The sequence below is a fragment of the Arabidopsis lyrata genome, assembly GCF_000004255.2.
Source record: "Arabidopsis lyrata subsp. lyrata unplaced genomic scaffold ARALYscaffold_4, whole genome shotgun sequence".
NCBI lineage: Eukaryota > Viridiplantae > Streptophyta > Magnoliopsida > Brassicales > Brassicaceae > Arabidopsis > Arabidopsis lyrata.
In genome coordinates, this window is record NW_003302552.1 from 13,822,626 (window position 1) to 13,848,834 (window position 26,209).

The 26,209-nt window shown below is 34.1% G+C and overlaps 1 protein-coding gene and 2 long non-coding RNA genes across 4 annotated transcripts; 1 reads left to right on the forward strand and 2 right to left on the reverse strand.

The window, feature by feature from the left end:
- The first annotated feature begins 3,494 nt into the window (after nucleotides 1-3,494).
- Nucleotides 3,495-4,115, forward strand: LOC110229504. The gene is made up of 2 exons (XR_002332892.1): nucleotides 3,495-3,661; nucleotides 3,736-4,115. It is a non-coding gene; the product is annotated as an uncharacterized LOC110229504 (long non-coding RNA).
- A 6,123-nt stretch (nucleotides 4,116-10,238) lies between these two features.
- On the reverse strand, nucleotides 10,239-12,737 carry LOC110228898. Of its 2 annotated transcripts, XR_002332397.1 has the most exons (6): nucleotides 12,226-12,737; nucleotides 11,980-12,123; nucleotides 11,766-11,812; nucleotides 11,335-11,673; nucleotides 11,082-11,235; nucleotides 10,239-10,488 (listed from the first exon to the last, which is right to left on the reverse strand). It is a non-coding gene; the product is annotated as an uncharacterized LOC110228898 (long non-coding RNA). The 2 variants fall into 2 exon arrangements; XR_002332396.1 differs by having other exon boundaries at nucleotides 11,082-11,673; nucleotides 12,226-12,736.
- Nucleotides 12,738-17,746: 5,009 nt separating this feature from the next.
- Nucleotides 17,747-19,437, reverse strand: LOC9315308 (peptidyl-prolyl cis-trans isomerase CYP19-4). The gene is made up of 6 exons (XM_021029818.1): nucleotides 19,313-19,437; nucleotides 18,975-19,044; nucleotides 18,784-18,831; nucleotides 18,641-18,664; nucleotides 18,211-18,393; nucleotides 17,747-18,127 (listed from the first exon to the last, which is right to left on the reverse strand). Exons 1-6 carry the CDS (start codon nucleotides 19,376-19,378, stop codon nucleotides 17,913-17,915), a joined length of 606 nt encoding a protein of 201 aa, XP_020885477.1. The 5' UTR covers nucleotides 19,379-19,437; the 3' UTR covers nucleotides 17,747-17,912.
- Between the last annotated feature and the right edge of the window lie 6,772 nt (nucleotides 19,438-26,209).

The window sequence follows — 26,209 nt, forward strand, 5'->3', positions numbered from 1 at the left end:
TGTTATTATGTATGCTCCACTTGGCTTAAAGGTTCGGGGGGATATAGCTCAGTTGTTGATATATACTTGTTTCCTGCAAGACAATAATAAGTAAAAAAAGAAAAAGTAACTATGGGATTTACGTATCTATACTAGTATAATCGCAGCACTTTTTGTGACGGATGGGTAAAAAAGCTTTCAAGTATATCGGATATCCGACCCATTTTAAAAATTCCTTCAAAAAAAATTTGTTGGGTCGGGTTATATTTAACCCAACTCATACACCGGATATTCCATATTTAATAATTTAGATTTTAGAAAATTTGATTAAGATTTATAATTATGATTCTCCTATCATCTTTGTTTGATTTGTTTTTAACTGTTTTGAATCATTAAGTAAAAAAAATCAATTTTTTTTTCTGCATATACTGTGATTCGAAATTTTAAAAACGGACATATATTATCCAATTGACGAAAATGTGTGTTCAACGTTCTACATCGATTAAAATATTTAGACAATGATTCAGAATCATATCATAAATAAGAACATTAATAAAATAAATGAGTTTTTTTGCGGGATGGGTTTGGCGGGACGGGTTTTTGAATCAGCAATAATAAAAAGATTAAAATATCATTAATCCGCCGCTTCAATACGGATTTAATCCTTATTTTTTTTAATACAAATCACAGGACGGGTTAAGAAATTACGGAACGGGTTATATTTCGGAAATGATTTATATGGCGGACGAATTTGAATCAATATTATATACCGCTTTAATACGGGTTAAATTCTCAGTTTATTAATAATTATCTCGTGCACTCGTGGTATACCGTTACTTAATAACAATTGTAAACTATAATATAAATAAATATGTTATAAGGAGATACAATTTACAAAATATTTTTATACTAACTTTAAAATTAAATCATCCCGCGGTCTACCGCGGGTTAAAATCTAGTCCATGAGTAAACGACGAGAACATTAGTGTAGAGGATAGTATCGGACTCTGGAAATATAAAATACTCTTATGGATTTGTGTTTTGTTGTCGCTGACCACTAATATTTTATATGACTAATTCTCTACAACTTTTTGTTTGGCAACGTTGAGTAGTCGTAAAATTTCGTGTTTGATTCCGATGTTGTTTTCCTGACCCGTACGTGGTTTCGGCCTGTTTTTGACATTTGCATCTAAATATCTAATTAGTGTTAATTGGTGTCCTTAAACATATCGGTTTTCCCTTGTAATTATATTTTTTTAAAAATAAACATATATATATATATATAGGATAATTGTTTTGTCTTTTTAGTTGAAACGAAGAATACAAAAAAAAAAAAAAAAATTTGAGTGAGGCTAACTCGATTTTTTCCAACGATTTTAAAACCAATCCAGATTACCTTTGGCTTCGGAATAAATAGATTATTGGAAAAGATCAAGCATGGATCCATAGAATAAAAAAAATTAAATATACAGCGGATGTTAGCACTGCGTCTGAACCGGAAGCGTTTCATAATAGTAATTTCAGATTTAAAAGTAGTTTTAATACTTAAACTAGGATCGGATCCGCGGTCCACCGCGGGAGAATATTGATTTACATACGTTGATTTTAATATTGTGCGTGTTTTTAGTAGAAAGAATCGTGTAATGTACTTATAAATATTCCTAATAACAAATTGTAAAGAAAATATTAAATTGTTTATAATTAAACCAATCGTATTAATTATGATTTACAAAATGGAATTTTGTGTTTTAGAATTCAAAAATTAGACGAATCATGGGAATTAAAGCAGTCAAAATAGGTCAAAAACCGTGGGTCGAGCCCAAATCATCTCACTATAGGCTAGATTTGGGAAAATATATTAAACCCGCAAATAAGCGGGCCACATGGATTGATTCGCAGTGGGTCATCGGTTTTCGTCCGGGGGTTGGCGGATCAACCCGCATGATAGTATTTATTGATAAAAATATAATTTATTCAACATGTGATAGTTTAAAAAACTTTTAATAAATGAAATTATAATATTTATAAATATAATGATAAATAAGATTATTTTCTCTAAAAACATTTTAATTTATTTATTTTAGTAGAATTTTAAATTTTGGTTACTCTAAAATTATTTAAACAAAATCCACGGATAACCCCGCAAATCAGCATACATTCGCGCGACGAGGTTGTGTTTCTTATATGCTACCCGCGGGTCGTGCAGACAGACTAACTACATGCCAAACTATATTTTGCCTATTGCAAAACAGGCTTAACGGGACGAATCAACTCGTTTTGACAGCTCTAATGGAAATATTATTTAGTCATACAACTCAATGGAGTTTGGACATAGGAATTATAGAATATGTATCTTATTTGTTAGATTAGAGATTGAAAGGTGAAATATAATGATTAAAAATAATTAATATTTTTCATGATTCACAAAATTTAATAAATATTTATCATCTTGTTGAATAATTCTAAAAATCATATTCAAGAAATCTTTATAATTTGAAAATTAAACTTCTTTGGTAAACTATAAGTATGATTGTATGAAAATACCATAATTTTGATTTAATCTAATTAAATTAAAATTAGTTACATAGATTTCATATCTATTTAATTTACACGACCAAAATAAAAATATCTATTTAATTTATAAAATAGATGGGTTAGTTGTGATAAATTTTTTAGAAATCTCTAGAAGCAAGTAAGATATCTTTTAATTAATGATAACTGGCTAAAATAAGCAAAATTAATGAGAAAAACGTCGATTGTTATGGAATTAGTTCCAAAAGTATATGAACAAATATATTATACGTAATTAATGTATAATATTGTTCGGAATATGATTTTATAATTAGTTATCATAAGTACAATCAAATTTTATTTGATTTCCATAAACATTTGATTTTAGTTCGATTTTTCATTATTAATTCGAATTTATATTCCAAAAAAATTTCAAAGATCCGATTTCAGAATTTCGGGTCAATTTTCTGATTTTGATCCGACCCATTTACATTTGTACTTCTCTTTTAATAGTATAGAGATAGTGTTCAAATTTATGCTATTTATATATTTTTAAAAAAAACCGACCATGGTTTAATAGAATAAAAGAATTAAATATATAGCGGATGTTAACACTTTATCTGAACTCGAAGAGTAACGAAATTATTGAGTTTATTAGTGTGGCAGATCCGGGCTAGGTCTTATAAAACATGTATAATAAAGACATAATGGCATCGGTTAAACGAATGATGGTTGTGTAAAAGGAAATTGTATTGTCTTTTTAGTTGAAACGAAAAAAAAAAAAAATTGAGTGAGGGAGGCTAACTCGGTTTTTTCCAACGATTTTAAAACCGATTCTGATTACCTTCGGGTTCGGGATAAATAGATTATTGGAAAAGATCGAGCATAGCGAGGTCATTGAGTTTATAAGTGTGGCGGATTCGGGCTGCGTCTTATAAACCAGGTATAAAAAGAACATAATGGCATAGGTATATTGAATGATCGTGTGGCCTATTGGCTACACTTTTAGTTTGATGCTCATGGCTTGTTCCTTTTTTCATAATCTTAAAAGCTGCTAATTCAAGTCCTATACAGGAGTGTCCAGAGTGGGTTCTTTGTTCACCTCCAGCGCTCTGTATCGTGCATGTGATGTAGGCACCTGGTGTGTGTGTTGAGTTACAACGTTTTACAGGTAGCTGCATCGTTTTCTCTGTGTGAAAATTGTACTCTAGTTACGAGATGGTAATCCAATTTTTTATGCTTCAGTTCATGGCTTTCTAGCTCTCGTTCATGGTGGTGATTGGTAGCTTTGTGTACTTATCCAAGGCTGATGAAGCGGTTAAGAGGACAATACACACAGTTGTTGCCATTCTCACAGTTTTACACACAGTTGTTGTCATTCTCACAGCTTTATTGGCCCTGACTAAAGCAACAAGGTATATGAGATGTTTGACTGAATGGCTCTGATAATTTGCACCTAGATACTAATTCTACACCATTACATTGGCTTCTTATGTTTGCCACATCTATTTGCATAGTGAGCTTTCATTCATATATCTATAAGTAGGATTGGAAACTATGCTTCAATAATATATTCTCTCATAGAGTTATCCTCTTTTGAAACACTATGGTGCTGCTTTATAGAATCAAAGCTTTATCCTCATTCAGAGTTACAGTTTCTCGTTTTGGGCAGTACTTACTGCCACTATGGAGGACTTCCTCACAGGATTTGATCACTGTAATGGGAGCTCTCTACTCGGCTTGTCTGTTTCTTGGAGTTAGTAACGGCGGCTATTCTTCATATTCACTTTCAGAGACTAAGTGTTAACGGACTACATCGTTAAAAGAGTAGTATTGGCTTGATATTGCCAACTATATGCTATGCTATGATACTGCTAACTTATTTAAACTAACCAATTAAGCCTAATGGATGATCACCAAGAAGTTCGACCACAAACAAGTGCATAGTATATTTGGTTTCTTGATTAATCAATAAATTTGACGTTACATGCATGATAATTAAGAAGGTAAACTCCATGTGATTAATTAAGAATTTGGTGAATGGTGCATAATAAATTTAAAAAAAATCACTGGTGATACGACCAGCAACATACAACGGATCATGCGGGATTTTGTTTACGTTTGGATTTTAAAAACCCACTGGATAAGATCAAATTTATAGATTAATGAGAAATTGTAGGATGCCAATAAAAATTATGATATCCAACTATCAAAATATTCTAAGCAAATTAAAATATGTTATTTTTTGAGCAAAATATCTTCACTTTCTAAGCAAAATATGTTGAAAAAATAAGTTTTGCTACGACAATTAGCTACAAAGTAGAGGAGTTAGAATAAGAGATAGTTATGACTTACACATATGAAGATGAGTAACCGCTTCACTACATCTTCTAGGTTTCCAGCTGTGAATTTTCTTCATTATATCTACTAACAATGTGTGATACAAATAATATAGTGGAGTTGGGTTTGGGTTTATATATCATCTTCATCGTCGATTCCAAAAGACCAAAACAGTTAGATTCAAATTCTAATCTCATTTGCACAAGACAATTTTTTTCTCCAATGCTCATAGCAACATGATAAAGTGGGGGAAACAATCAAGCGTAGGACTTTGATTTCGGATGGAAAGGGAAATTCATGATCTTCAGATAATGAAAACTAGAGGCTGGAGGATTTCCAGTTAAAATATTACTGAGATTCTTCAACGTATCAAAACTCTTGAAGTTTACAATCCACTGTAAATATTTTGTGGATGCTTATCTGACCAAGTCATTAGCTCGTCAAGCAAGTCTATTCTTCATATTCACTTTCAAAAACACTGACTATGGCCAGTTGACCCATCACCATTACAGATCACTGAAAGTGAATCGTTTCAATCGAAAGAACAGTTTTCTACAGAGAGAAAGCCGCCGGTATGTATGCTCCAATTCCATATGCAGCTGCTCAAGGTCTTGTGGAGATACCTTACATTCTCACCCAAACCATTCTCTATGGTGTCATCACATACTTCACCATTGGTTTTGAAAGAACATTTAGTAAGTTTTCTTTGATTCTTTTTCATTAATCTCAATCTTTTTCTACATGCGTCAACTATATAATAATACTAATATATTACCATTGTAACGCAAGCAAGTTTGTACTGTATTTGGTGTTCATGTTCCTCACTTTCACCTACTTCACCTTCTATGGCATTATGGCGGTTGTTCTCACCCCGAATCAGCATTTAGCCGCTGTTATCTCCTCTGCATTTTACTCTCTCTGGAATCTCCTCTCCGGTTTCCTCGTCCAAAAACCTGTAAGTATTTCACTCTATGAAGTGCAAGGTAGCTATATATTTATGGATTCAAATAATCGAAAACTTAGTGCAAAACATTAAGGATTTGATTCTTGACTAATCAGCCTTACCATATTTTGAACCCTTATAATCTTTTAACTAATTTTTGTGTGTGTTTGTTTTGGTACTTCAGTTGATTCCAGTGTGGTGGATATGGTTCTATTCAGGCCCGGCCCACCCATAAAGCAGGCAAAGCATTTGCTTTAGGCCACAAAATATAAGAAAGTTTTTAGGGGCTCATTATTAAGAATCTTCCTTAGTCTGGTGGTTAGGTAGTTGGTTAACTAGTGTCATGTTCCGAGTTCAAATCCTTATTTTTACATTTTTTAAAAAAATTTAACAATAGTTTCAAATATGCTTTAGGCCCCAAAAGTTCAAGGACCGGACCTGGTTCTATTACATATGTTCAGTGGCGTGGACACTTCAAGGAGTAATCCTTTCACAGCTTGATGACGTGGAGAGCATGATCAACGAGCCAATGTTCCATGGCACAGTCTAAGAATTCATTGAACTTTACTTCGGCTACAAGCCAAACATGATCGGTGTGTCTGCTGCTGTTCTTGTCGGTTTTTGTGCTCTCTTCTTCTCAACATTTGCACTTTCAGTCAAATACCTCAACTTCCAGCGAAGATAAAAGTCCTATGTGACTAACTTTGATATTTTTGGCCATTGTCATTCGTGTTCCGTTTTAAGAATAGCTAGGATTCTTTTTTAAGTTAGTTTTTCTGACATTGACGAAAAAAAACATACCTAAAAAAAGATTCTGTTTTGCTCTATTTAGGCTTTATAGTTTTGTACACTGAATATTGATTCTGTTTTGCTTAGTTTAGGGTTTATAGTTCAATTGATCTCGTTCAATAATGTTGAATTTTGTTCGTAATCTTTGTTTCATAAAGATTAATGTCTCATGTAAAATAATAATAGTTTTATTTCCTAATTTCTCTATGTCAGTTAAATATAATATGAATGTAAATCCTAGTTAGACTAATAAAATTAGGTTATAGTATTGCACATATGTATAATTCTATAAAGTGAGTAAGAAAAATTCTAGAACATGAATATGGAGATTGGGACCAATGAAAATTCAGTTCAACACTTAATCTCTATCTTCTTCACGTTTCTTTTGTCACATATTTGGAGTTACAAATATTAATCGTTGTTTTTGTGATTTAATTGGTTGTGGATTTTGGAATAGTTATTGTGGCTGTGCCAAAGTGAAACACATTCTCCTAGAAGACAACCTAAACACCAATTCACGCAAATTTTATGAGGAAAAAAAAAAACAATTTGATAAAGAAAAACTAAAATCTTTCTGCAGCTCTCCTTGTGCCTTGACTATATAAAGAGAGACCCATTAAATATCTCTCTTTATATATATAGCATAAATACATAATATTATAATGTTGTAGATGAGGTAAAGTTTGGCTTACTTAAGCGTCATCAAATTCATAATGTTGCTAGTAGTGTGAGCAACGCAAATAACTTTTAAATAAATAGTAGTGTGAGCGACGCAAATATAATATTTTTTTTTTTTGTGGAGAAGCTGTGGTGGCACGTGCGTATAAGCATTTTTTTTAAGAGTGAGTGAGACAAAAAAAAAGTCTAGTAAAAACCCTTTCCAACCAAGTTAATGAGAAAAAAAAAACTGAAATTTATCTAGTAATTTATCTAGTTTGACCCAAATCTTGGGAAAAATAACTAGATTAATACCCAAATATTGTGGTTTACTAGAATAACACAATTTTTGTGTTAAAAGACCGAATACCAATTTTATTTTCAATTCTATTAAAATAAACTAATTAACATATAATAATTAAATTAAATAGAAAATTAGAAAAAAATATATAAAGAAAAAAAAATTGAAAAAAAAGAAAAAAAAAATATATAAAACGAAAAAAATACAAAACGAAAAATCTGCCGTAACCTATTTCAAGTAAGTCTGTGAGAAAAAAAAATATGTCGCAAAAAATCTGTCGTAGACAAATAAGTCTGTCATGGAAATTAAATCTGTCACAACTTATCCAGCAGACTTTTCAAATATTTTTTTTCCTAATTTTTTTTTCCACGTTTTTATTAATTATTTAAGGGTAATTTTGAATTTTTTTATTCCTAACAAAGAGAGAAAGAGTATTATGGTCACGAAAATAACCTACTTAACCCCTAAATTTTTTAAGACACTCTAGTAATTAAACTCATAATTTAGGTTAATCTCGTAATTTTCCCAAAAAAAAATCAATTTGATAAGTAAAAACTAAAATCTTTATGCAACCCTCCTTGTGCCTTGACTATATATATAAAGAGAGACTCATCAAATATCTCTCTATCCTTTATATTATAAAGCACAAGTCACATGACCAATACAATTTTGACATATCAGCAAACTCAAATTTTTTTAAAAGAATTTATAAAACAAAAAAGAGATCATGGAAAAAAAAAAGGCGATATTACATGATTAAAACAAAAACCTAAATCCAGTTAACGTATTACTTAAAATGAATATATTTCTAACTTTGTAGAAACTGATTCTCCCCACCTCCCCCACGAGCCATGATCCCCATTTCTTCACTTCATAAATAGATTATAATTTTAATTTGTTGCAGACGCTTTTATTGTCAATTTGTTTTTCTCTCATGTCCAACTCTCTCTCTTATTTTTTTCGCAAAGCTTCGACATCTGTTTCTACGAATCTTAAAGTGATGCTCCTCGATTTTTACACTTATTTTACAAATAGCTCCGGCAATTGAATCGTGTAAAATCAAAGTTAGGGTTGTCCATCTATGGACATTTCCAAAAAAGATAAACGAGGAGGATTTACCGGAATCGATATGCTTATTTTGGATGATAATTAGGTAAACATAATTAGGATTTACCAATTCACGCAAATTTTATGAGAAAAAAAAAAAAAAACAATGATAAGGAAAAACTAAAATCTTTCTGCAACCCTCCTTGTGCCTTGACTATATATATAAAGAGAGACCCATCAAATATCTCTCTTCACACACACACACACTCCATGGAAATGATGCTTCTTGGTACACTTATGCATTTCTCTTCTTTTTTTTTCTTTTTTTCTTTTTATGTTTAACAACAAATTTTTGCTAAAATCTCTTTACATCATGATTCCTTATTCTATCATGCTCAACGTATACCGAGATTCTAACAAACGTTTGTTGTTAAAGAGAAATGCATAAGTGAACTAATGAGATGTAACGTGTATCACAAGACACAAATGCCAAAACAGAGCTTAAACCGGACCAAAAAGACTCTTTGTCAACAAGAAGCTTTAAACTCTCACCAAGAAAGAAACATGACATTGTGAAGCTTTGGGCCTTAGACAATCAACGAAGCCCAACAATATCTCACCATCAACCGTTACAAAAGTCACAATAACAAACTTCCATTAATAATTATCGAATTAAGTATCTCCATTGTTCATACTAGGCCTCGGCGTTTGGGTATTCGGTTCGGTTCTAGAACCGAACCATTCGGTTCCAAGTATTTTGGTTCTGAGATTTAGGAACCATATTGGAACCAAATAAATATCGGTTCGGTTCTGGTTCGGTTCCTATTCGGTTTGGTTCGGTTCGGGTAATAAATTTTGGAACCGAATAGGAACCTAACTGTTTCGGATATTTTTGGAACCGAAAAAAACAATAGAATTATAATGCAAAATTCAAATGCAATTTTGCAAGTATGCAATGCAACATCACATATTAGTCATCATACCATTACAAATTCAAAAAATAGTTGAAACTTGGAAAGTATTAAGTCAAAAGACACCCAAAGTTTCAAAATTACCACAAAACACAAGTTTTAAAGACACCAAAAGAAGCTTTGTCTTTTATTTGCAATGATTCGAAAGAGAGAGTTGTTGTCTGCGGCGTCTCCTTCTTTGAGAAAGAGAGAACAAACTAGGGTTTCTCTTTAGGTTTCAGAGAAATATATAAGAGGCTAAGAGAGATATATGGTTGGTTGTTAGGCTTGGGTAGCTAGGTTTATGTCTAGATGGGTTTGAGACTTTGGGTTATATAAATATAGGTTAATGTGCTATATTTTTTGGGTACCCGAATGGATACCGGTTCTTACCCGAACCGAACCGATACCCATGGTTCTTTGATTTAAGATCCAATCGATATTTTCACTAGAACCAGAACCGAACTGTACCCATCAATTTCGGTTCGGTTCGGTTCGGTTCTACGTGGATCCATATTTGTGGCCAGGCCTAGTTCATACTTCATAGTTCCTTCATAGACGTATAGTCGTATCTAAAGAAATAATAAGCATTTCTCTTTTTCTTTGGTTATTTGCTTAAAGAGTTTTCATATTTTGATCATAAAAGATCAAAATTTAAGCCATCCACCCAACTACAATTCAGACTTTCAGATAAATTTTGGGTTAACATAAGAACAAAGAATAGTATAATATACCAAAAATGGCTCATTCCCTATTTCCCTTAATCCTTGTTGGGGTTACATCTAAATAACAATTTCAAAAATTCTCTTGAGTGCATGAGAACATAAAAACAAAGAATTCTTAATAAGTGTAACACCCGTCCCGTCATACAGGCTAAGACAGTATATTATTCATCCGATCTTGCCAAAACATTTTCTATAAACTTCAAACACGAACAAAAATATTGCACACAACTCCTGAAGCTTACTCACCTGAGGAAAAAGGGAAAAAAGGGGTGAGTAAAGAATACTCAGTGAGGGGAATCAACTCTGCCCACTGAAACATAGAACACTTTCTAAAGCTATACAACCATCATCATAACATATAAACTTAGACACAACAATCAACCTACAATACTTTAACTTCTAACATCACATTCATAACAACTATCTTATCCATACTAACACACACATACGTATCGTTAGGTCCAGTCATCCTCGTGATGACTAGAACCTCATGAGTGAAGGCTGGCCCTCGTGGCTCAGACACTCCCATGCATTTCGGGCTCGTCAGCCTTTCTTGACCAGCATGTAACCCGTCGGCCCATCACTTTCCACATTACTAGGGAGACCATGGCCCGTAGCTCGATTCTCCCCAGTCTTACATACATCATACATACATACTCATCGTAGCATACATAACATCACATTATCAAATATCATACTAACTCATATCAAACTCAACAATCATCAAGTCATAACTTCATATAATCTTATCCTATACAATCAGATCTAAGCCTACATATCATGTGCCAAGAAGCATAACAAAAGAAAATGATACCATGCTTCGCAAATACCACCCTCACCTTAGCCTATTGAAGACGAAGACTCACTTCTCCTTTCTTTTCATTAGGCACACTTAATATCTTTACTGCAACCACACGATCTTAAGTTCTACCTTGGTTCTCCATCAACGGGGACTTGAATTCATGAGTCATTAAAGCTCCTACAAAGCTTCAGCTTAAACCGAGCGCATTTACCCAACCAACAACACAAACTCGTCACAATTTACTTCACACAAAACTGTCTCGGAAACATATACATAAGTCAAGAACTAACCGTTATAAACGTAATCCCACCGTTGATTATCTATCCAGTAGTCCCATGAAGCTCTCCACCAAATTTCGTCCCGATCAAAAACTGTTTCGACCTCCAAACGTTGCCATCAATCACATCTCTCGGAACTGTTTTCTGGTTCATACTTAGCACAGATTTGGACAGTTTCTGCAGTTATTTGGCCAGAAAGAAACACTCGTAACTTCTTGAATATAACCTCGATTTAATCTCCAACACATGCGGTGCATTCTTGACAATATGAGCTTTCCAAAGACACCCTTCACGTCAACTTATTCTCTCTGCTTCGATAGATATGAGCCTTAAAAAACACCCAAGTTGAATCTGAAATTTTATATGAAATAACTTAAGTTTTCCAGAAATCAGAATAAGTAATTTTTCATCAACTTGCAAGACGAATTCTGAATGGAATATACCTCCGTTTTACAAACCGTCGATTGCAATTGCTTCTTTGCAGCGAGATCTATTCAAAGAGATCAAAATATCAATATAACTCTTTCATATTCAACGGGAAATCAATCCTCAAAACCTCTACCTGAAACTGTAATTTTTCTCAGATACTTAGAAAAATCTGGGCTGAAAACTGTGACTTTTTGTCAACTTTAAACACGATTTCCCGATTGACCTTACCTCTGATTGAGAATCCGAAAACTGTTCTGAAATCTTGGCAACAAGGGCTATCCATATCCGTAATCAAATTGCCTTAATTCGTTTGGACGTATCGGGAAACGGATACCCAAATCCACTACTTGACACTGTTTTCTTCTTTCACTCCTTCACAAGAAAAACCAATAATTGATACATAAGCCACGAATCCAATGGCTAAAGGAGACAATTCCAGTAGGATAAGACCTAGCCATGATAGGTTTTACTCACCTAATCAAACCAATGTTGAATGGTGACGATATGTGATGTTTGCTTTCTCTCCCCACTTAGACGTGATCAAACGAAACACAACGTACGGCAGCTCCGATCTCAGCGTCAATGGAGGGTCAGATTTTTGAAAATCAGTTTCATAAAAAGTTTTTATGAAAAAACAAAAATTGTTGTTTGAATGATTGATTATGTGTTTTGCTTGAGCTTGATGATTGATTGTTTTGATTGAATTAAAATGTTTATTTGATTGAGTGAATTTTTATGCCTGCTTGTTTTCTGTTTGGGAATGTAAAGAGGATCCTCATGTTTTGTTTACATTAGTGTGTGGTTAAGAAGTACCAAATAAGGATTAGTTTATTAGAGTAGCTAAGAAAAGCCAGAGGATGAGGTAATCGAGAAAGTAAAAGAGAAGAGTATTTAAGGAAAAAAAAAGTGTCGAAGATATATAAGGTATAAGGGAGACGAAATCTCTAAGAGATGAGTAACAATGCTAAATTGACAAAGGAAGGGGAAGGAGCCCTAGAACCCATGGAGAAAATGGGAAGAACCCATGAGATTGAGCAGATTAGAAATCTTAGATCTGATAACCCATATAAAGGTACAAGGGTTATCACCTTAAGTCGATATGGTGCTCTGGATGAAAATGTCAATTTGTACGACATAGATGTCAGCAATAGTACAAGTGAATTTGGAAAAGTGAAGGGTTCACCTAGAAAAAGGAAAAAAAAAAAAGAAAAAAAAATCGTATAAGCTTTGGGAAAGCTTGAGAATATTCTATAAGTTTTGGGAGAGCTTGGGAAAAAAATATTTCTCTTGGATGCTACACCCACAAAGATAATCATGTTCGTAAGATGGATCGATCTAGTGGTTGTTTACCGAAATCATAGGACATCATTGGCGAGTAAGCATTGCGAAAGGGAATGTTGTATAACGTAAGAAGTAAGGACAACTTCTCAATCTATAAGTTCATTAACACTAGCTTGGAAACTAGTTTTCTTAAGATAAAAGATTCAAACGCAATGGAAGTATGATGGGAAATAAAGGAAAACTTTTTCCAAGAAGATGGTGTTGGAATTTCTAATAAGTTCAAGTAGTGGATAGTAGCTAGCCTTGAAGCGCACAAACATGTTGAATGATATGTTAGCTTGATTGCGTAAGTTGTTGCTTGCGATTAATCTATTTGAGATTAAAGTAAGATAAGTGTTTTTGCGTTAAGAGTTCACTGTAAGTTGGAAAAAATCCACGTTTTTCTAAGCTACAAGGATGGCACATCATAGCCAATGTTATGAACCAAGTCGTAGTTTTTCATAAAGGAAAGGGAAGCTAGAAGTTCTAATGGGAGGTCGCTCACAAGTTACTAGAATGTGTGGATGAGGTGTTCCTTGGATGTACGTATAATAAGTGGAAAGTAAATTGTTTTCTTTGGAAAGAAATCACCGCAAAAATTCGAGGACGAATTTCATTTAAGTGGGGGAGATTATAACACTCCACTCCCTTATTGTGAGGCCCATGCCCATGAGAGGCCCAAACAAAACCACTAAACCCTAAAACCGTGTGTATGTATATATGTATATAGTGTCGTCTCTGCAGCAGCCTCTCACGTCTTCATGATTATCTCCGTCAGCCTCTCAATTTTTTGTAGTACCACCAATATTAGACATATCAAATCAGTCTCATTTAAAAAAGATTGTATATAACTAAAAATTATTCCGTGGTATAATGTTACTTAATAACAATTATAAACTATAAAATATAAATATCTTAGAGAATTATACAATTTGCAAACTTTTATGGGTCTGATTGGTAACAAGCTGTTAGCTGTTAGCTGGAGCGGTTAGCTGGAGCTGTTAGCTGTTAGGGAATAGTGCAAAGCTGTACAAAAGAATAAAACATGAAAGCTGTACAAAAAAATAACGCAGAACAAATTTTAAAAATTTATTCTGATTAGAAACATCATAGCGGTACACATAATAAATAATATTAAGAATTTAGAAAGAAAGAAAAAATTATATAGAAATATACTTTAGTATATAATTACATATGAAAATTAAGATTATATAGAATGAACAATATTTTATTGTTAGAATAATAATATGAATTTATTAGTCCTATAATAAATAAAATTTTCTTTATTTTGAATAATATAACATTCCAAAATAATTGTTTGAGAAAAAAACCATTATTTCTAATGAGAATTTTTCATAGGCTGTATTATTTACTTTTTCGGAAATCTTTATCTGAACATTCGAGACTTTTTATTTTGCATTATACATAGTTACAATTATATTTTATAAAGTTTAATTATGCGGTTAATAATACGGTTAACCGTGCGGCTAATCGTTCAGTTAAATAACGGTTTTGATACGTTTCCGGTATATTAACAGTTACGATTAGTATATTTTTTTTAACCGTAACTAATTTAGTTTTACGGTGAATGGTTATGGTTTTTAACCGTTTTATACAGTTACGGTTGAAAAACGGTCCAGTTACGATCCAAAATACGGTTATGGTTTTGGTCGTCATGCTTACTAGGCATGACCAAAAGCTAACCATAACCATATGTTGTACCGTAACCGGACCGTTTCTCAACCGTAACCGTATAAAACGGTTAAAACCCGTAACAGGAACAAATAATTAGTTACAGTTAAAAAATATATTAACCGTAACCGTTAATTAACGGTAAACATATGAAAACCGTTATTTAACCATATGGTTAACCGCATAGTTAAAACTTTAAAAATATAATTGTAACTCCATATAATGCAAAAAAAATTATCGAATATTCAGATTAAGATTTTCAACAAAGTAAATGATACCGCATATGAAAAAATCTACGTTATAAAAAATGGTCTTTTTCTCAAACAAATATGTTATACTGTTATTTTGCTAGAAATGAAGAAAATTTGGTTTGTAACATATTTTTTGATTTTATGAAAAGTATTATAATAAGTTAGGTAACTCGTAAGATTTTGCCTCCGATATTAACCGTATTGTAGTCATCAAATAACTATAACCATAATTATCCGTAACCGTTGTAACCGTAACCGTAACCGTATTTAACCGTAACCGTTATAACCGTATTTAACTGTAACCGTTATAACCGTATTTAATCGTAACCGTATTTAACCGTTACCGTTTTAATTTATTTTTGTTTTTGTCCAGAAAACAGTGTTTTTTTTTTTTAATAGTGTACCGCTTTTCATAAAGTTTTTGTGATTGGTAACTGTCAAAGCTGTACAAAGCTGTACAGCTTTAAAATTGGTTACCAATCATAGCCTATATAAAATAAATAATTGTTAAATTTTTAAAATTACTATTTTTAGAAAACAAATCACGGGACGGGTTAAGAAATTACATGACGGGTTATATTTTGGAACGGGGTTATATGGTGGAAGAATTTGAATTAATATTTATAAATTTTAAAATATCATTAACATGCCGCTTTAATACAGATTAAATCCTCAGTTTATTAAAATATTATAAATGTCTAAAAATTATACAATTTGTAAACTTTTATATATAATAAATAATCATTAAATTTTAAAATCACTACTTTTAGAAAACAAATCACGGAACGGGTTAAGAAATTACGGGCTATGTTATATTTCGGAACGGGTTTATATGGCGGACGGGTTTGAATCAATATTTATAAAATTTTAAAATATCATTCACATGCCGCTTTAATACAGGTTAAATCCTCAGTTTATTAACAATTGTCTCGTAGACTCGTGGTATACCGTTACTTAATAAAAATTATAAACTATAAAATATAAATATTTTTATAAGGAGATACAATTTGCAAAATTTTAAATATACTAACTTTAAAAAATAAATTATTCCGCGGTGTACCGCGGGTTAAAAAATAAATTATTCCGCGGTGTACCGCGGGTTAAAATCTAGTATATATATCTCTATGATGAAAGGAGTAAATCATACTAAGAATATACCAACATCATAAACTAACGGTGGATTTAAGTCGACCCCTAGCTAATGAATTTGACATAAATGCAATGATTGAAATATAAATCGTCTATTTAATTTTACATAAATGCAACGCTAAAATTAATATCAAGTTTTTTTTGTGATATCGAAATCCATTTATATTTTTATAGACATTGTATACTTGAAATGGAGAACCGCCAACCATGGGAGCTGCCAACCTCCGTAGAAGTCTATCTCCCCTACATACAGAAGCCGAGGCCCTTCTCTGGGCGATGAAGTGCATGATTGGTGCAGATAATCAAGAGGTAGCGTTCTTTACAGACTGTTCTGACCTGGTGAAGATGGTGTCTTCTCCAACCGAATGGCCGGCGTTTTCAGTGTATTTGGAGGAATTTCAGAGTGACAAGGAAGAATTCTCTACTTTTTCTTTATCTTTAATTTCTCGTAGCGCTAATGTAAAAGCGGATAATCTGGCACGAAAAGTTCGTACAGAACCGCAACATATCACATATGTAAACAACATTCCTCAGGAATGGCTCTTTTGAATTTTAATTAATTTCGGATGACAAAAAAAAAAAAAAGACATTGTACACTTGAAAGAATTATGGTTTGAGACAATATGCACTTGCAACCAAGCCAGATTTTGTAAATGACATTATATGTAAATTACATCAAACTAAATGTTTCTTTCTTTATATGAAAAAATGTTATGGCTTGGTTTATTATGATGAGAGACTATATACGATCTTGGTGTTGACGAGAATAGCCCTTTGGCACTGGTATTTTTTAAGTTGCCCCTACCATGTCTAACCGCACCCAAATGGTTAAGAACAGGACAACCAGATAAAAGCCTCACAAGAGCATCTTCACCTTTGTACACCACATAGAAGACGCAAAGAATTTTTAGAGATGGTAAGCAAACCTGAGAAGGAACACCCACCAAAATCTTGTCGGAAATAGTAAGAAAGACAAGCGTGTTGCATATTTAAAGCCCATCAGGTAAGCTGATAGGCTCGGACAACCAGCTGAGCTTGAACTCTAACTTGCGCACTTTGCTATCAACCGCATCTTCAATCCACTTTATAACATCAACATCAATAGGACATCCATGAACGAGTTGTACACAAAGAGTTTCTAAGACATGGGCCTTATGGAGTTTCATTGAAACGTTAAGAAACCACGAAATGCTTTTTTTCTTTCCACGGCCTTGTTTATATTCAATATCTATGTACTCGAGTTCCGGTAGCATCGTCCAAATAGACCGCCATCTTTTCGACAAAACCACGGTAGACACTGCATCTTTTGTAGGGAGAAGCAACAATATCTTTACGAGCAAATCGTCGGGTAGTGTACTCTTGTCTACAGTTGAATCAGTTCTCCTACTCTTACTCTTGATGAATTGTCGTGCATTGTGTATCAATTTTTGTCCCAACCATATGGAACCTAATATGAGCAAAAGCCGTCCTAACATTTTTTGTCACGGCTCCATAGACTCATTCACATTAGTCATTAAACGTATATATATGTATATGTAGGGTTATGCACAAGGTTAACTAAATTACAAAAAAAGACCACCAAATTTTTAAAGAGACCTCCAAATTTTAATAATTTATTGATAAAACAAAACAACCTTTGAAACTGAAAGTGATTCTGTTCTTGTAGGATTTGGGACGTGTTTAGATTATAACTAACTCGTAAGAGTAACTTTAAAATCATATTCTTCTGAAGAAGGAAGGGTTTAGGGTTTAGAGAGGAAGTTCTCCACTGTCTGCAATTACGACTTTGCTCTTAGGAGTTCCGCTTTGCTTTCCTTCCGCTTCAATCTTATAAACTACATCCATTCCTTGAACCACTTTCCCAAACACCACATGCCTTCCATCTAACCAGCTTGTTGTCACGGTTGTGATAAAAAACTGCGAACCATTTGTGTCTTCTCCCGAGTTCGCCATCGAAAGCAAACCTGTGTCCATTCACATTTCCAACCATCATACATTTCTATATACTTTGCCAAACTTTGCGTAAAGAAAAATAATGATCACCAACCTGGTCCAGTGTGCTTCAGCTTGAAATTTTCATCTTCAAACTTCTGACCATAGATTGATTCTCCACCCATACCATTTCCATGTGTGAAGTCCCCTCCCTGGATCATAAAGCTGGGAATGATTCGATGGAACTTGCTTCCCTTGTAGTGTAGAGGTTTCCCACTCTTCCCAACACCTTTCTCCCCTGCCAAATTTAAGCGTTTTATCACAACCCGGTTCCGAAAAAAATAAACAAAATTCAGCTACACACTGTGAAAACATTCTGAATATGATCTCAAATCATATCTATCTTCATCATAGCTCTGCAATAGTTTCATTTGATCTCCAAACAAATGTTGGCACTCTCATTGTCCGCCTTGTAATATTGTTTCGAGATTGTGCATAATGTTAAGTTATACGGTGAAACTATAAGAATATAGTTAGTAGATTACCTGTGCACAAAGCTCTGAAGTTTTCTGCAAGAAGCAAACACACTCACGAATTACTACCTTGGATTTTAAAAAACTCTTATGTGCACACACTAAAATAGTCCAGAACCATGATCAATAATAACTTCAAAAACATATAACTTTACCTGCAGTTTTAGGAACTGCCTTGCCAAATAAGCCTATAACAACGCGACCTGGGCATAATCATAATCATAGAATCAATCAAACATCAAAAAAAAAAACCAAGAATCAGCTGTATCTAAGGAACAAATGAAAACAAAAACAATCCATTTTAACAAATCTGAACAACATTTTCGCTAAAATCATCGAATCATACCAGCGGATTTGCCGTCGATCTCTACATCAAAGTAAACCTTGTGAGTAATTTCCTTGAGATCTTCTTTTGCCTGAATTAAATCCACAAACCCTCAATCACAAATTCCTTCATAACAAGTCAACAAAGATATGAACTGTCCACATCACAAATCTATAGGAACATCAGAAACAGTAATCACATAGTTCTTAATTCATGAAGCCTAAGTAACAAGTATATAGACAACACTAGAAGCTTTAAACAATCCAGTGACACTTCCATTAGAGCATTGTAGATCTGGATCATTATGGTAACGAAACATTTGAACAGATCCTGATTCGAGAGGATATGAAGAAAGTTACCTGAATCAAAGCTATGGCTCCGAAGAGGAAGAGAGTGCCAAGTAGAATAGAGCTTGCTTTCGCCATCTTCGTGATCGTTTTTTTTTTTTCTCAATCGAAACAGATTGTGAAAACAGAGTAGTTGAAGAAAGGAAATATTATTTTTTTGATGATCCAAAGCTAACATACGCCGGAGTTTGTTATTGGACTTCTTAGTGGGTTTAGTGTGGGCTTTTTAAATCTAATGTGCGCCTTTATTGGTTTTTTTGGTGAGAATCAATCCTTTTAGTTAACAGTTTATTCAGGTAAATTCCTCATATTCATCATCATGAAATTGAAAAAAATCTGACTTAGCTTTTTTGTTTTTTGTTTTGTAGCAACAAAAGAAGGTGAGAGGAGACTAGTTTTTTTTTGGTTATAATAGGTTTACTAGGAGAGAAAACTCTTAGGATTCGAATGGTAGCGGCGGTTGGAGTGGATAAATCCGTTTACGGATTAAACCGCTTTTTATTTACCATTCATAAGTTATATTTCGTAGTACGGATCGAGAAAAATAAAGAAATTCGTCGCGGAACAACTACGGACCGATTTTATATAAAAATAAACTTGGTCCGCGACATTGTCTGCATCAAAAATAGAATAGACTGATCTACTAACGGCTTGGTCCGCTTGGCACGCACTATCCATGATCCATTCAAAGCGTTAATTTTTTATTAGACATGATAGCAGAGGTAGATATTTCAACATACATATCATTCACTTTTTCGTAGCTTTCTTTAATAAATTCAATACATACCAGTATGCATTAGTACTAAAAATATTGCGAACTAATTTGAAAGCTTAAAATATTTCTATCTTTCCCCAAAAAAAAAAAAAAAAAAAAAAAAAAAAAAAAAAAAACCATTTGGTTTTTTAACCACTTTGTTAAAACTCTAAACTTATGTTTTAAGTATCTATTTAGACCATGTGTTTCATACATCTAATCGTAACGATAAGGAGATTGACGTCGAAAACCGTTTCAAAATATGCTTCCAATCAAAACCGAAAGGTTAATAATATAAGTTGTTTTTAGAAGAATATGTTAATATCGAGTTTTGACTCGTTAGGAAAAACATACAAAAAAGTAGGTCACCACAATTGACCAGTTACCACAAACATTGTCGTGGTAGTGTCACGAAGACGACAACGACATCACCCAAAAGTACCAACCTCTCTCTAGTCTCTCTACTAAACATAATCATCGTTGCGTCATTTATTTTCCATATTAATTTTAATTAAATCACTAATTACTTGACGCATGTCAGGACAATATGTTCTTGGAATATATACCAAATTCTGACATAATTACATGTTGATCCACATACTTTTGAAACATTCACTTTTCATCCGTAATCGCTGGAGCCTTCACACTCAAGTATTCATTAAAAAAAGTCATTAGATTTTAATATAAAACAGGCTACTTTTAGAAAGATAAAACATCTGCGTTATCTTTTGACAATTGACACAAAAGTTTGCAATCCTTATAAAGACAACTAATTTTTTCACATTTCTTTTTTTCTTTTACGTTCAATATATTCACATGATATTTTCACCATACACTCACACATTCACCATAGAAAAAATCTCCACTAATTTGGAGCTATAAACATAATATTTTGAAATGATAATTCTGCATAAATTTTAGTAGATTAACATTTTGAATGGTTCAAGCGTTAAATACATTCACAATTAATAATTAAATATAAAATCATCAACATTAGTTTAAAAATAACTATCTAAACACATAAAATCATGTCATTTATTTTGAAATTACAGTTGAAACCGGGTTGAGTATTTATATACAACGAATCGTCATAATTTTGCATGATAATTGGTTTAAGAAAGATTAAACCCTAATAAACCACATATTGATGCATAGATTATGAATTACAGTGATCTTTAATAGATTCTAGCAATTTGCGTATCTAAAAAGATGAAACTAATAGATTCTACTTTCTTTTTGATGGAGAATTTTTTGAAAAAAGAATAATTAATCAATGGATGGTGGAAAAGTATATAAAGAATTGACTGAAACGAAAATAAGATGCTTAAAAGAAAAGAATAATAGAGAAAAGTAAGGGTCAAATCGAATACCTTTTAATTAGAATCGACTCCTGTCTTGTGGAGTCATCTGTGGTCTCGAGAGTTTGAGTCTCAATACACATTTCCCTTCCATCGTTCAAGTAACAATCTTCTATGTGCTAGGTTTCATCTTTGATCCACATGTTGTTGGCCAAAGATAAATCGACGTGTCTTACTTTTATTCGCAACCACATGTCCAATGTCGAAATCTCTCGCTTTTGCTTATTGCTATATATGATCGTACACCGATCTCACATTCCTTAAGTTACCAATCTAAAGTAGTAACATTGTTTGTAACTTGTGCTTTTCGAATACTTTCCGACGTTCAAGTCAAAAAATGGTGCCGAGGGAAAAATTAGAAAGTATAGTATGTGTGCATAAAAATTAAAATGTTTGTAAATATTTTATTTTCATGACCAAAACTTATGTCGAAATGTGACTGTTGAAAATAATTCTGATCTCTTTTTGTGGATTAACTATACTCTTTGTAGGCTTTCACAGACCAAAAAGGTGATCCAATGCCTTTTTAACCAGAACCATGTCTCTCGTTGTCTCCAATTCCTCCACCATGAACTAAACCCTCTTTTATTTATAACAACTATTCCCTGTCTATACTTTCCTTGTGATCCATCACTCACACCGCCTTGAGGCCGTACGTGGTTAAGACTATAGAAAAGTGGTTAGATAATTTAACATTTGTCATTGTAACGCTTACTCCCATCAATTGTAACTCGAATAATCGCTTTGTCTTTATAAAATTTTCTCACTATGATCCTAACGCTCCCCCAATGCCCTAAACTGTTTGATCTACCAATAATATAAAAGGCTATATATCCAAAATATGAACCCAAAATTATGATAGACGAAGGATAATCTTATGAATTTCCCATTCCCACCTTACAGAGAAAACTATCTAGAAGTCTAGAATGGTTACATCTTGAGTACCTCATGGATATCATCTTTGGTTAGAAAATCAAATTAGAACCTTCCTAGCCCAAGTTTAATCACCTCACTCTATCTTCCAATTCATAGAACTCATAGGGACTTGACCGAGCAAAATGCCTGATGAATCCAAAGTTGTTAACCTAAACATGATTTGGTTTCGTTTGAAATCTCATTCATGCGACTTCCTAAGAAACTGAGAGTTTAACTAAAATTACTATGCTACACATATAATACTAACCAAGAGATCATAGAGAGGATTCAAAGCCAACAAAATTTATTAAGAGGAAACTTATTTTCGGAGAGCTCGATTTCTTCAATCTCGACTCTTCGATTGTCATATAGTACATTGATGTTGACCCGTATGTCGTAAACGTAAATCTCCTCTACACTTTTAAAAAAAGTATGTGAACTACACATTTTTATGTCAATAACACATACATTCTCAATTTTAAACCAAGTAGTGATTTATCTTTTTTTGAATGTAATGTTAAATTATATTCAAAAGAAAATAAACGTTTGTACAACAAGTGCAACAGTTTTTGAAAATTTGAAGCTGAAAACATATGCATAAACTTAAAAATTAACTTCTCGATTCAAACCAAAGTTGAAGTCCTTTGTCGTATCTCCTATCACCGCTTGCCCTGATTGAGGAAAACTTGTTCCGTACTTGTTTGTCAATCATTCTTATGAGACGTGATGCTGGGATCGGATCCTCACCGTGCCGTCTCCCGTTTCTCTCTCTCCACACATTATACACCGTAGCTTGAAAGAGGTATTTAGCTATAAAGCTCTCCAATCGAGTACTTTGAAGTTGAGAGACGTATGTAACCAGAGAGTTCCAGTCAACCGTGTACCTTGATTTGAGAATGCCTTTAGCCAACGCTGCCCAAATTTCAGAAACAAAACCACATGAGAAGAATAGATGATCTCGGGATTCTGAGCTATGATGACAAAAAACGCATGCCATTGATGGCCCCCCCTGCCATTTTGCCATCCTATCTGCTGTTGGTAGTCGATCATGTACCGCAAGCCAGAGACAAAAAGAAAATTTGGGAGTTGCGTGGGGGAACCAAACTCCCCTGAACCAAGCAACTTTATTTGAAACAGTTCTAGTGTGGTTCCAAGTGTCTTTAGTAGAGAAACTTGGCTTGAAAACGTTTTGCTTCCCTCTCCATAACACAACATCGTCTTCCTCTGTTCTGCGTTGCCGAGCTGAGATTATTGCTTCTTCAATTGAGTTTAAACAATCAGTTCTATGTCGTCTACGTCGACGATCAGTCCAAACCTCCGCTAGTGTCATTTGCCGGGTTATACCAAGATCGATTACACCTCTAGAACCTGCAACTTCCATAAGAATTCCCAGCTGCGACCAATTGTCGTACCAAAAAGAAGTCTGCTTTCCATTTCCCACAGCCATCTTACAGAAAGATTTTGCCGTATCTCTATATTTGAGCAGTTTCCGCCAAATCCAAGATCCCAAGCTCGTTGTGTGCTTTACTGACCAAAAAGATTCATGTTTGAGGAGGTTTGTTTCAGTCCATTTGACCCACAGTGAGTTGCCGTGGGAGACAATTTTCCATATTAACTTCAAGCAACAAACATCATTTGCATCCTTTAGTGATCGTAGACCAAGCCCACCCTCTAGCTTTGGTTTACAAACTGCTTCCCAAGCTATCTTTGCTTTTTTTGAACTCATTTCTGCTCCCGACCATAAGAAGGCAGAGCATAGCTTGTCAATCTCCCGTATACATTCTCGTGGAAGCCTGAACGCCGCCAACCAAAAATTACATATGCTCCTTAAAACCGAACTGATTAAGTTTAACCTTCCAGCAAAGGAGAGAAACCTCGCTGTCCATGATCCAATTCTCTTTCTGATCTGCTCTAATAATGGGAGATAATCAGCTTTAACAAGGCGTTTGGTAACGAGAGGGAGCCCCAAGTACCGCACTGGAAGCTGGCCTACATCAAAAGAAAATCTGTTAGCTATCTCCTGCGAGACAGAATCTTGAGTTCCCGCCAGAAATACTGTTGATTTTTCCATACTAATCTTCAAACCCGATCGTTTAGCAAAATCATCAAGCACTTTCACTATCCCTTCAATAGATCTCACCTTACCATCGGAAAGAATCATAAGGTCATCCGCAAAGCTTAGGTGAGTTAAGCCTAAGCTTTTACATCGGGGATGGTAACCAAATTTCCTCGCACCCGCGGCTTTGTCAAGCATTTTGGAAAGCACATCCATACTGATTACAAACAAATATGGCGAGAGAGAACACCCCTGTCGCAGCCCTCTTGCACTATTAAAATAGCCAGCAAGCTCACCATTAACTTGAACCGAGAAAGAGGCTGTGGTAATACAAAGAGAAATCCAGTGAATAAATTCCGGCGGAAAATTCAGAGCGGTGAGAGTATTAGTAATGAATGACCATTGGACTGAATCAAAAGCTTTCGAGATGTCAATTTTAATAGCACACCGCTCCGAGATTCTGTCCTTATGATAGTCTTTTACTAACTCCGTCGCAAGTAACAGATTCTCGATTAATAGCCGATCTTTCACAAATGCAGATTGGTTACCGGAGATAAATTTAGGGAGCACCGATTTGAGCCTGTTAGCAATGATTTTTGATATTACTTTGTAGATCACGTTGCAGCACGAGATTGGCCTGTAGTCTCTCATTACTCTCGCCTCCAATTTCTTAGGTATGAGAGCAAGAATAGTAGAGTTGATACCTTTGGGGAGAAAACCTTTCGCAAAAAAAGATTGTATCGCCAATGTGAATTCCTTTCCAATGATCTCCCAAGTCGCTTTATAGAATTCTGAAGTATAGCCGTCGGGACCTGGTGATTTATCATTTGGTATGGAAAATAACACTGTCTTAATCTCATCAGCCGAAACTGTACCTGTGAGCATTTCTTTATCCGTTTCTGAGCATCTAAACGGCAACAAGTCTTGGAGCTCACCAACTGTTGCACCTTCATAATCATTCGGGATTAACTGCAGAAATTCCCTAAAGAATCTTTCAGCCTCCTCTTTTATTTGTTCTCCTTTGAACGTCACAGAACCATCTTCACTCTGGATTTCTCTGATTGAGTTTTGTGCTTCTCTTGTCGCAGCCGCTCTGTGGAAAGTTTTATTGTTTTTGTCCCCAACATCCAACCAATGCAGTTTTGATTTTTGTTTAAGGTATCGCTCCTCTAAACCAGCCATTAGATCCCATCTACTGTAGGCTTCAGTTTCTTCTTCCATAGCTCTCGATGAAGGGTTTCTGAGATTTATCTCCTGCTTTTGACAAAGTGTTTCATAGGCTTCCTTTGTCTTCTTCTCCAAATCTCCCAGTCTATCTTTTGCCATGATTCGAATCTTGGGCTTAAGCCCCTTTAATTTTTTTGAGAAACGATGAAGTGATGAGGTAGACAGAAAAATGGCCTCTGTTTCTTCCCAGTAGCTTGCAACCATCGGATTAAACTCCTCCATAGTTGTAAGTGCATTGACGAACTTAAAAGGTTTACGACCACTGACCTGTCCCCCAGCATCAGTATTCAAATTTATTCGACAACGTAGGTGATCGGAACACCCTCCAGCTTCAAACACGCTATAAGATTGCGGATAAACTCGGAGCCAAGCATCATTTACCATAACTCTATCCAGCTTTTTAGAGATTAAATCATTCTCTCTTTTGTTGCACCATGTGAACAGCGGTCCATGGGAAGCTAGATCCGAGATGGAGCAATGGTTCACCACCATCTGAAAATCCCTCATTCCCGATGTAATCACTGGATTGTCCTCCATCTTTGAGTGCTCTGCCATGTCTAGAATCTCATTAAAATCACCAAATATTATCCAGGGTTTGC